The 9921-nt window shown below is 51.3% G+C and overlaps 1 protein-coding gene across 2 annotated transcripts; it reads left to right on the top strand.

The window, feature by feature from the left end:
- Positions 1–3830: 3830 nt before the first annotated feature.
- On the top strand, positions 3831–8902 carry HMOX2 (heme oxygenase 2). Of its 2 annotated transcripts, none has more exons than XM_062634717.1 (5): positions 3831–4334; positions 5649–5766; positions 6967–7458; positions 8440–8557; positions 8641–8902. In XM_062634717.1, the coding sequence occupies exons 1-5, from the start codon at positions 4267–4269 to the stop codon at positions 8763–8765; spliced, it is 921 nt and encodes a 306-aa protein (XP_062490701.1). In that variant the 5' UTR covers positions 3831–4266; the 3' UTR covers positions 8766–8902. The 2 variants fall into 2 exon arrangements, with proteins under 2 accessions (XP_062490701.1, XP_062490700.1); XM_062634716.1 differs by having other exon boundaries at positions 8638–8902.
- The last annotated feature ends 1019 nt before the right edge of the window (positions 8903–9921 follow it).

Below are 9921 nucleotides of genomic sequence, written 5' to 3'. Positions count from 1 at the left end.
TGGCATTGTTCAAGGCCAGGTTGGACGGGGCTTGGAGCATCCTGTGCTAGTGGAAGGTGTCCCTGCCCGTGGCATGGCTGAGAACTGGATGAGCTTTAAGGTCCCTTCCAAACCCAGCCATTCTGTTCTGCAATTTTTGATCCTGCTGAGCTCGACTAAGAGCTTGAAGGACGAAGGCCTATGAAGCCTATTGCTGCCCCAGCTTCTCCTTTGTTGGGTGAAACCGATATCTTATTCAAGCCTCATAGTGCCCAGCACAAAGCTGCTTTACATACATCAGCTATAAGTGCCTGTCACTGTCCCTGCTTGGGGTGTCCTAGGCACAGCTGACTGCATGCTGAGATGGGCAGGGCAAGTACTGGCTATCCCCAGAACAAAGGCTGTTCAGGAAGTTCATGTGTGCCTGTCACACTCCATTCCTACTCTCCCCAGATGCGAAGCTGGTTGACTGGTGTGCCCCTTGTGCTGTTCTCCCAGGCAGTATGAGAAAACAGATTCCGGATGCAGTGCCTGGCACAAGGGCTGATTACCGAAGTGCAGAACTGGACAAGATCTGTGAACTTACCAGGAGTTTCCCTCCTTGGTCCCTTTGATGAGGTGCTGGAATGTGGCTCTGGGGACAGGGGTAGCGTTTAGGTGGACACCTCTGAAAGTGCCTTAGACTTGAATTATTTCCTAGATGTAGGCTATGTTCAGGTGAAGTCTTGAACCTCCCTGGGATCAGGCAGTGTAAAAATTATTCTGTGAGGCCCCATTTCCAGCACCAAAAACCTCCCCATGGGAGGAGGAGAAGGTGTGAAGCTCTTCTGATGTGAGTGCCAGGTTACCTTTGTGAGGCTCTTCAAGCTGCTAGGCCTGGGGTTCTGGGGTTTGTCTCCACTGCAATGAAGATTGGGTGTCTGCAGCCACATTCTGCTGCTGCTTGTTAAAGCAAGGATGCAAGTTCTGCATGTAGGGAAAGAGCCTGAAGTTGTAAACTGGTTGAACAGCAAACTTGAACTCTGTACCACCTGGGTGTTTGCAAATTACTGAGCTTCTCCCAAGGGTGCCAAAGCAAAGCCAAGCCTTCAGTCCTGCTTCCCTGCCCCAGCAGTGTCAACTTCGTTCAAAAGGCAGTGGAGTGTTGGGATTAAGCATCTTCCTACCCTAAGAAGAATGGCTGTGTATCTTGAGCGTGAAACTTGCTGTGGAAATGTGTCTGGGGCAAACTAAGTGCTGGCTAGATGAGATAGGGATGTTTTCTCTGAGGGTTTGAACACTGTTATTGGGAAAGAAATGTTTGGAGTGCTGAGGTGTTTTGTACTAAGCCTTGTCTCCAATTTGTAGCCCCACTATCCTGCCTCTTGTAGCTGTTGGATTCCTCCCAGGAGGCTTCTGGTAGGGCACTGGGAAGGTATGTGTTTACCCTGAACATCAGGCAGGTCTTGATGAGCAGAGCTCCTGAAGCAAATGAAATGTCATTCCAGCCTCTGCAGTGGAAGTGGGCAGCTGCTCGAGCTGCCTGCTTGGTGAGTAGGACACTGCCTCTTGCAGGGGAGCAAGACCACGAGAAATGAGGGCCCTGAGGAGTGACCGTGTTGTGGGCTTTTAGCTACCAGTATCTGAATAAAAGGAATGTGTAATGGTAAGAGATGCAGTGATTCTTACTTCCCTTCCTCTGAGTTCTCATGTGATACTGTAGTACTGAAAAGGACAGGGGTTTGATTTGTGCTGACTTGTCTCCTGAATTCACGGCTCATCATGTCTATGCTGGATCGTACTGGGAAAAATCTCAGCTTCCATGTGGTCCTGTGTATGTAGTGTCCTCAGTTGAGCTGAAGGGACTGGTGCTGTCATTGTCCTGCCTATCGCTGTAGAGGTGATCATGTCAGATGGAGCATCTGCAAAAACAGTTGTGGGAGATACGAGTCTGACTGCGCCAAAGTCTAAATGACTGTTTGTGTGCTAACCCATTCTTCCAGCAGCAGACACTGCTGCTGGAACACTAATTCACTGCTCTGAGTTGTGCTTCTACAATAGTAGTTACAGGTTTGGGTAAAGGCTTCTGAGACCCAGCAGATGCCCCATGGCATGGAGAGCAAAGTCCCAGTGTGGTGAGTGCTGCTAAACATGAGTGTGTTGCAAGACATGGGTGCAGAGGCTCTGTCAAGTGACTTAGCAGATGCGTCTTGTAGAATGATGATCTCTGGAGTCACACTGTTTATGTCTGGCCATTGGGAGCCTTGAGCCATTGCTGCGGCTGTCAACTAGTCATGTCTGAGGCTTGATCTGGTGGCTTCCTTTGGGTTGGATGTAATGTCAAGCCATCTCCAGGCTTCTTGCTGTCTGCAGGATGGTGCTGAAGTGCTCTTTGTAGCTCTGCTCTCACCTGCTCCTCTGTGCCAGTGGCTGCAGGCCTGTCAGCATGCAGAGGCAGCACACCCTACCTGCAGGACTCTGCCTGTCTGGAAGTGTAAGATAAATTGGACCCAGTTTCTCTAGTTTAATTTTGGAATCTGCATTTCTTGAGGAGTGCCTGACTTGAAGCCAGCTGTGCAGGAAGCCAGGATGACATCAGGACTTGTGCAGCTGTGCTGGCAGGAGGCTGGCTGTGCTGTGAGGCAGGCATGCTGTTCCCCTGGGCCCGCGACCGGCACCTGGCTCAGCCTGGGCAGGTTCTGCCACTTTGCTTCAGTTTCCTTTCCCCATGGTGGAGCTGTGACACGTTTGCTGACCTGGTGTGGTGCTTGCTGTCCAGCGAGTTATCAAAATGAAAATAGCACCCTTGAACCTGTCTTCCTCTGCCCTCTGGTTAGGGAGGCTGTGCTGTGTCCTATCCTGTGGTGCAGGGCCCTGGGGATGTTGGGCTGCTTCCCCTGTGACTTCTGTTCCTGCAATGGGCTGGCTGGCATCAGAAGGTAGTGTTTTGTGGTCAGTCCTCCCCTTGGGGAAGGCTCTGTCCCAGTGAGCCCAAGGACTGTGTGATCACAGGGGAAACCCTCACCCTGGTGATGTGTCGTCCAGACTGGGTGCTCGGACCCATCTCCCAGCGCTCCTGGCTGAGTCCTGTGCTGGAGTGGAGGGCAATGGAAGTGGCTGTAGACCAGGGCTTCAGAAACTCAGAGAGGAGCCAGGGGGCAGTTCATTTATAGCTGGGGTGCTCCATGTGAGCTGGGATCCAGCAGCTGATGTGCTGGTGCTGGCCCTGTGCTGAGCTTGGTGAACTTGCAGCTGCCTGCCTGCTCTTCTGGCCTTGAGGGGGCTGACCTCGAATGGGAGAGCGTCAGGGTTGCCTCTCTTACAGTGAGTGCTTTCCAAGAGCCAGGAAACAGCTTAGTTCCCTGTTGATCCAGCAAGGCTGCCTCTAAGGTGATGGTGCTGCTCTGCACAAAGCTGATTACAGGTCCATTTTGTAAATGAGGTGGGTGGATTTCTGCTTAAGAGGAACCTCAGCTGTAAGCCCGGTGTCTCACTCCTGCTTCTGGGTAGGTCTTTGGGTGTCCTGCTACATCCATGGAGGTTTTTTTTGGTTTTTTCCTTTCACAGAAGAGGAGGGAGAACTCAGTTACTTCTGGGGTTTCAAGTTAACCCTGCTAGGCAGGAGAGGAGAGTGTGCGTGGTAGCAGGAGCCATCTGCAGCAGCCGTTTTGACTCTTCACATGCAGTACAGGCCAGAAAAGGCAGAGCAGTGAAACCTGTCCCTGCTTTGGAAGTTGTCTGCATATACTCCATTGCAGGGAAGGTGTTTGTCTCCCTGTGAGATGCCTGACTCCTGCTCTAATTCACCACTGCTTTCCTCTAGGGAAAGCTCTGTATCACTGTGAAAATGAAGTAGCTCTGCTCAGAGTCTGGCATTGGATAAAATATTTAGTAGCACCAGTAGAAAGCAGCTTGATCACAATTTTGGTGCAGATATCTAATGTGGAGGTCTCTGATCTTTTTCAGCCTGGAGCCATCCTGAAGTGGGAAACCAAATGCAGCATGCTGTGTTGTAGGTCTCCTCTGAGGCTAACATTTGGTGAGCTGGGTGGTGTTAGTGTTACAGTTCACTGGGGTAATTTAACTGAGCAAGCAAGATTGCTTCCTTGAAAGTGCCTGCTGTGCCGTGGAAATGGCCAGTGGCTGCTCCTCACCACCCTACCTGGTGGAGCAGCTCAGAGGCTGCTTTCTGTATGGCTCCGCATTTCAGACCGATCCCTTCGTGAAGGCAGCTTCCGTCTAAAACCCCTCTCTGGTTTTGCCTTTCAGATTGTCTAATTCTACTGCTAACCAGCAATACTGCCTGCAATGGAGAGCACAGAGACAGGAGAAGAGGAAATGTTGCGCTATGAGGAAACAGAAGATGATGATGTCAGGTGAGTCCTGTCTCACAATGTGGCACAGACCGTATTGGGTATTCAGGAGACCTTCCAGGTTAAAGGGGGTGATCTTTCTCCTCATCTGAAAAGAGGTGGGGGACTCCAACAGCTGATTAATCAAATATATATGTGCAGTAAATCTGTTTGATCAAAGTATACCAGCAGGGATGGGAAGGAGTAATCTGGCTAAAGCTGGCAGCAAGCAGTTGAGTCTCTACTATCACTTGCCCTTCAGAAATGCTTTCACCATTTGGCATTTGTGTTTGTGTCCTGCTGGCCAAGGCGAGCCAGTTTTCCATGGTTTGCTGGGCAGACTCATGTGATGGCAGCTTCTTGGTTTGAAAGATAACCCTAGAGGTGAACTATGCTCTAGGGAGCTGCCTGTCTTGCCTTTGCAGAATGCCCACCGGTTTAGGCAAGACTGTTGTCTTGGAGGTTAGTTTAAACAGTAAATTCACACACATGCTCTGAAAGTCGAGGCTTCAGACTTGGGAAGAGTGAGCAGGGTGCTTCCTAGAATACCTAGATATTCTGTGCTGGTTGACTTCTCTTTGACTTGAGACAGTTTCATGCTGCCTGGCTGCATGGCCACTGGTGGGTCTGGAGTGTCTCTTGCAGCTATCTGTAGCAGACTAGTCAGAAAACCTGTAAAGTGCAATTTGGTGTTATTTTGAGCGCATTTGTTAACTCTGTACCAAACTCCAGGTAGGTGTAGTGGCTATAGCCTAAAATCATAGATTTTACTTATTCTTTTTAGTAGCTGACTTGTGGAAACCTGCAAAACCAGTAAAATTCCAGATAAGTACAGTTTTTCAGGGTGTTCTTTCCCTGTTTTTCTGTTCAGCTCTCATCTTCTCTTACATGAGCCTTTCTCCTTCTACAGAGTGACCATGAAGGGTAATCAGTAAGGCTTCTGTGCCTTTTAGCCTTCCCTGGTGGTTGCTCCTAGTATGCTCAAGGCCTCCTTTTGAAGTATTGATGCTTCTCATTCATGGATGAGAAGCAAAAGTAAGGTGCAGGGGTCAGAGGATGCTTGTCAATTGCTGAAGCATGTTTGTGGTGAGCCCCTGGTGGGCCCAGCGCTTCTGGAATGGCAAGTCTGGTTGGCACATGGGTGCCTGCATCTGTAGAAGGAACCTCTGGTTGTTGCCACCCTCCTGGTTCTGCCTTGTTCCAGAAATCCCAAATTGTACCTTCTCCAAATTGGGCTGGAGGTGGCAGTGAGTGGGGCATCCCTCCAAACACAGGAGGAACAAACTCATTCCTGTGGGTGTAAGTGGGGTAAAAGGTGCTCTCCCTGTTTGCCTGCAGTCCCACTGACCTTTCAGAGCTGCTGAAGGAGGGGACTAAGGAATCCCATGACCGTGCGGAGAACACCCAGTTTGTCAAAGACTTTCTGAAAGGACGGATCAAGGAGGAGCTCTTCAAGGTGAGTGTTGCTCTGCTCCCGTGGCAGAGTAGCTCTTTGATGTGTCCAGTGACTGATGCAGACTCAGGCAGGGCCCTGCAGCCCTGTGTGCAAGGGGTGGCGAGGAATCCAGTTTCTAGGTGGCATAGTCAAAACCGTAGGAGGGCTCTTGTCCAGGACTTCTGCCTGGTGTATCCTATGGCTGGGGTAGGGGGATGAGGAGCAATCTGGTCCAGCACAAGTTTGATTAGGTGGAAGTGCTAGGCTTCTGGCCATGCATCTGCTGGCCATGCATCTGCTGGCCACAAGGGCAGGTGTGGCTGCAGCGCTTCATTCCATCCTCTGAAGACTAAGCTGTTTTCCATAGACTTCCAGTTGGATTGCTCTATCTTCTGTACAGAAGAGATGGTGTTTTGGGTCTGATCCTGAAGATTTTGGCATTTACAGTAGTCTCCTGTAATACAAAGCTGTTGGTGCTAGTTGTACCTTTTGTCCCTGTGCCTTGCTCTCAAGGTAACAGGAGGCACCCCCCCAGAGCACAGAGCTGGCAACATGAGGCTAATTCTTTGTGCTCTGAAGGCATCGTTATGATCAGGGGTCTGGAGCACCTCCCGTATGAAGATAGTCTGAGAAAGCTGGGGCTGTTCAGCCTGGAGAAGAGAAGGCTGCATGGAGACCTCATAGCAGCCTTCCAGTATCTGAAGGGGGGCTATAGGGATGCTGGGGAGAGACTCTTTATTAAGGACTGTAGTGACAGGACAAGGGGTAATGGGTTCAAACTTAAACAGGGGAAGTTTAGATTGGATATAAGGAAGAAATTCTTTACTGTAAGGGTGGTGAGGCACTGGAATGGGCTGCCCAGAGAAGTTGTGAATGCTCCATTTCTGGCAGTGTTCAAGTCCAGGTTGGACAGAGGCTTGGGTGGCATGGTTTAGTGTGAGGTGTCCCTGCGCATGGCAGGGGGGTTGGAACTGGATGATCTTAAGGTCCTTTCCAGCCCTAACTATTCTGTGATTCTATGATTCTATGATTCTATGAATGTAGCTAGAGAAGAACCTCTCATCCTTCAAACGATCTGTGCCTTGCACATCTCCAGGCTGGTTTTGTGTCAAGCCTGGGAGTTTCCTCCTTGTTTACCCCAGGACTGTGCAGACGGCAGCAGCCAGAAGGTGTAATATGCTGATGTAGTGAATGGCTTCTCACACTGTGCTTTGTCTGTAGCTGGCCACTGTGGCACTTTACTTCACGTACTCTGCTCTGGAAGAGGAAATGGATCGCAATGAGGACAACCCGGTCTTTGCTCCTCTGTACTTCCCCCTAGAGCTTCACCGGAAAGAAGCGTTGATCAAAGACCTGCAATATTTCTATGGAGAAGACTGGAAAGAGAAGATCCAGTGTTCAGAGGCAGCTCAGCTATATGTGGACAGAATCCATCATGTGGGACAGAATGAGCCAGAGTTGCTAGTGGCTCATGCTTACACACGTTATATGGGGGACCTCTCGGGTGGCCAAGTGCTGAAGAAGGTAGCCCAGAGAGCCCTCAAGTTGCCCAGTACTGAGGAAGGGATCCAGTTCTATGTGTTTGGTAACATCTCCAATGTGCAGCAGTTCAAGCAGCTCTACAGGGCAAGGATGAATGCTTTGGACTTCGACAAGAACACCAAAGAAAGGATTGTGGAGGAAGCCAACAGAGCCTTCAGATTTAACATGCAGGTGTGAAATCCCTTGAGCCCCTCTGTGCTGCTGTTTTTGAGTCTGGACCAGCTCTTGGGTCCAGATTGAGTCAGCCTGCTCACCCAGGCAGTGGTTTGGGTCTGAGGCCACCAGAGCCCCTCCTTTCCTGGGGGCTGGGGTTCTAGTTTAAATAGCTCTTCTGCTAGCTTCTGGAGACATGGCTGATGGTGGGCAGGAATTCCTCCCATGCTCCAACATCACTGCTGAGCCTTTCATTAGGGCAAAATTGAGATGACTTCACTGCAAGATTTTCCGTGGGCTGTTAGCTCTGAAACCAGGGGAGAGCAGAGCTCTCGCTCTGAGACATCCCCAACCAGTTTGAGCTTGTTACGTACGCTGGTTACAATTAATCTCCTGTCTCAAGTCTTGACACGCTGCCCAGTGGACAGAAATGTCTGTAGCCTCTTGTCCTCCTCATAGTATTTGCCTTTCATAAACCCTGACTGAGCTGCCATTTGCTCCAGGAGGATGAATATAGTCTTAGCTACTGGATGGAAGCTTTCATCTGTGCCTATAGCAGGTCACTGTGGTCTAAGCTGGCCAGAAATGTGGCTCCTTTGTCAGGATCCTTAGGGAAGCCCTTTGCAGCAGAGCTGGAGGGGCTGCCTGAACCCTGCATGACCAGAAGCAGTCCTCTCAGGGAGGGTCTGCAGCAGGGAGTGCATTGCCTGTACTCCCACCCGCAGCAGGCTGGGCAGTGAGCAGTGGGGCCACTCTGTATCTGTCTCACTCCTGGGTCTGCCTGATGCTCTTGAAGGGGCTGTGCCCTCTCAGAGCTATAGCACGTGCCAGGTGTCACCACAGACAGTGCCCGCCAAGACACTCCAAAGTGAGAAGCATGTGCTGCCTCTTGGGGAAGGAGGCAGGAGAGGCTCTTGCCTCTTCTCCAGGCTGTTCCAGGGACTGGGTGAAAGCCACCTGCCTCTGCCCACTTCATGTACATGCTGTGACCACTTGCAGGTGTTTGATGAACTGGACAAGATTGGCAAGTCACTGGCAGAAGCCCAAGATGGAGGCCTTCCAGTCCACGATGGAAAAGGAGACCTGCGCAAATGCCCTTACTATGCAGACAAGCTTGGTAGGTTGTGGATGACGACACAGCTGCCACATGCGTGTGGCGTGAGACCTGCAGCACTAACGGCATGTTCTGTGTTCCAGCAGGTAACGCAGGACCCATCTGTCCCTACCATGGCGCCGTGGCCCTGGCAAAGCAGCCCCTGGTGCAGCTGATGCTGGCCGCCTGCGTCGCGGTGCTGGCAGGAGCTGCAGCCTGGTACATGATGTGATGGGAGCAGTGGTCTGTGCCTCTGGTTGTGGGAAGGGGAGAGACACACCATGTCCTTTTCCAGCTGTTCCCTTGCCAGTGCTGTTGACTGCATGGTGGAAGTAAGAAAATAAACAGGAATCTTGTGGAACTGTTAAAGACTCTTTGCACACCGATAATGCAAGCACTGTAATGTAATGTCTTAGCTGACTAGTGTACAGGACTGATGGTGTGAGGATTCCCCTGCAGCACTTCCCTGCCCAAGCTGGGGCAGCTTTTAAGGCTGGAGCTATCTTCTGCTGTACTGGCAAAGGCTTCACTCACTTGGATTTCCATCTCTTTCCTGGGAGCAGCTGCTGGATGGAGTTTCCTGCTGTGGGCTGCAACCTTTGTCAGCCTTCTCAGTGAAGAGCACGAGGTGTCCTACCCTGAGGGAAACTGAAGTGTTGACTGTGTGCTATTAGCTCAAATGCCTATTTGTTTGTGTTACAGGAATCCAGTTAACTGGAGTTAACTTCAGGGAGGAAGGTCCATGGGGGACAGGACCATTGGGGATGGGGGTGAGGGATGTCTGTTGTGCTGCAGTGGAGTTGGGTTGTTTTTTTTCTGAAGCCTTGACTAGAATAAAAAGGTGCAATGCTGTAGCTGGGGTAAGGCCAAAGCACGTCCCTGGGCCAATGAGTGACCACGATGAGGTGCAGGGCTGGGGTGGGATGTGGAAGGCTGGGGGGGGGGGGGGGGGGGGGGGGGAGATCAATGGGAGAAGCAGAGTGGGGACAGCCGCTGGTGCTGTTGTACTCACCTCTGACTCCTGCAGATGCTTCTGCCCTTACACCTGTCTCTGTCCCTGCTGCCTCTCCTGGAAGAAAGGGAATCCCCAGCTCTGCTGAGGACAAGAACCAGGGCAGAAGGGCCCCTGGGCTGGGTGAGGGGACACCCTTCTGCCTTCCTCCATCCCAGTGTCAGGGGCTTTTCTCCTTTTCAGCTGAGTATCTGGGCACAAATAGAGGGCAGAGGTGGGGTGACCCCAACTGCAGCTGACAGCTGTGACCCCCGGAGCCTCTGCCGCTGGGGCTGTTCTTCCTCTAGTGCTTGGTATTGCTGTGCCCAGTCATGCCATGCCATCCTTCCTTATCCTCAGCTTCCCTTGGGAACAGATCTGCTGTAGATTTGGAGCA

This window comes from Pezoporus occidentalis, unplaced genomic scaffold (assembly GCF_034315485.1).
Source record: "Pezoporus occidentalis ecotype Australia unplaced genomic scaffold, CSIRO_AGI_Poc_V1 ctg437, whole genome shotgun sequence".
NCBI classification, from domain to species: Eukaryota; Metazoa; Chordata; class Aves; order Psittaciformes; family Psittacidae; genus Pezoporus; species Pezoporus occidentalis.
The sequence above is the reverse complement of the archived record's forward strand: the minus strand, read 5'-3'. Positions and strand labels throughout refer to the sequence as shown.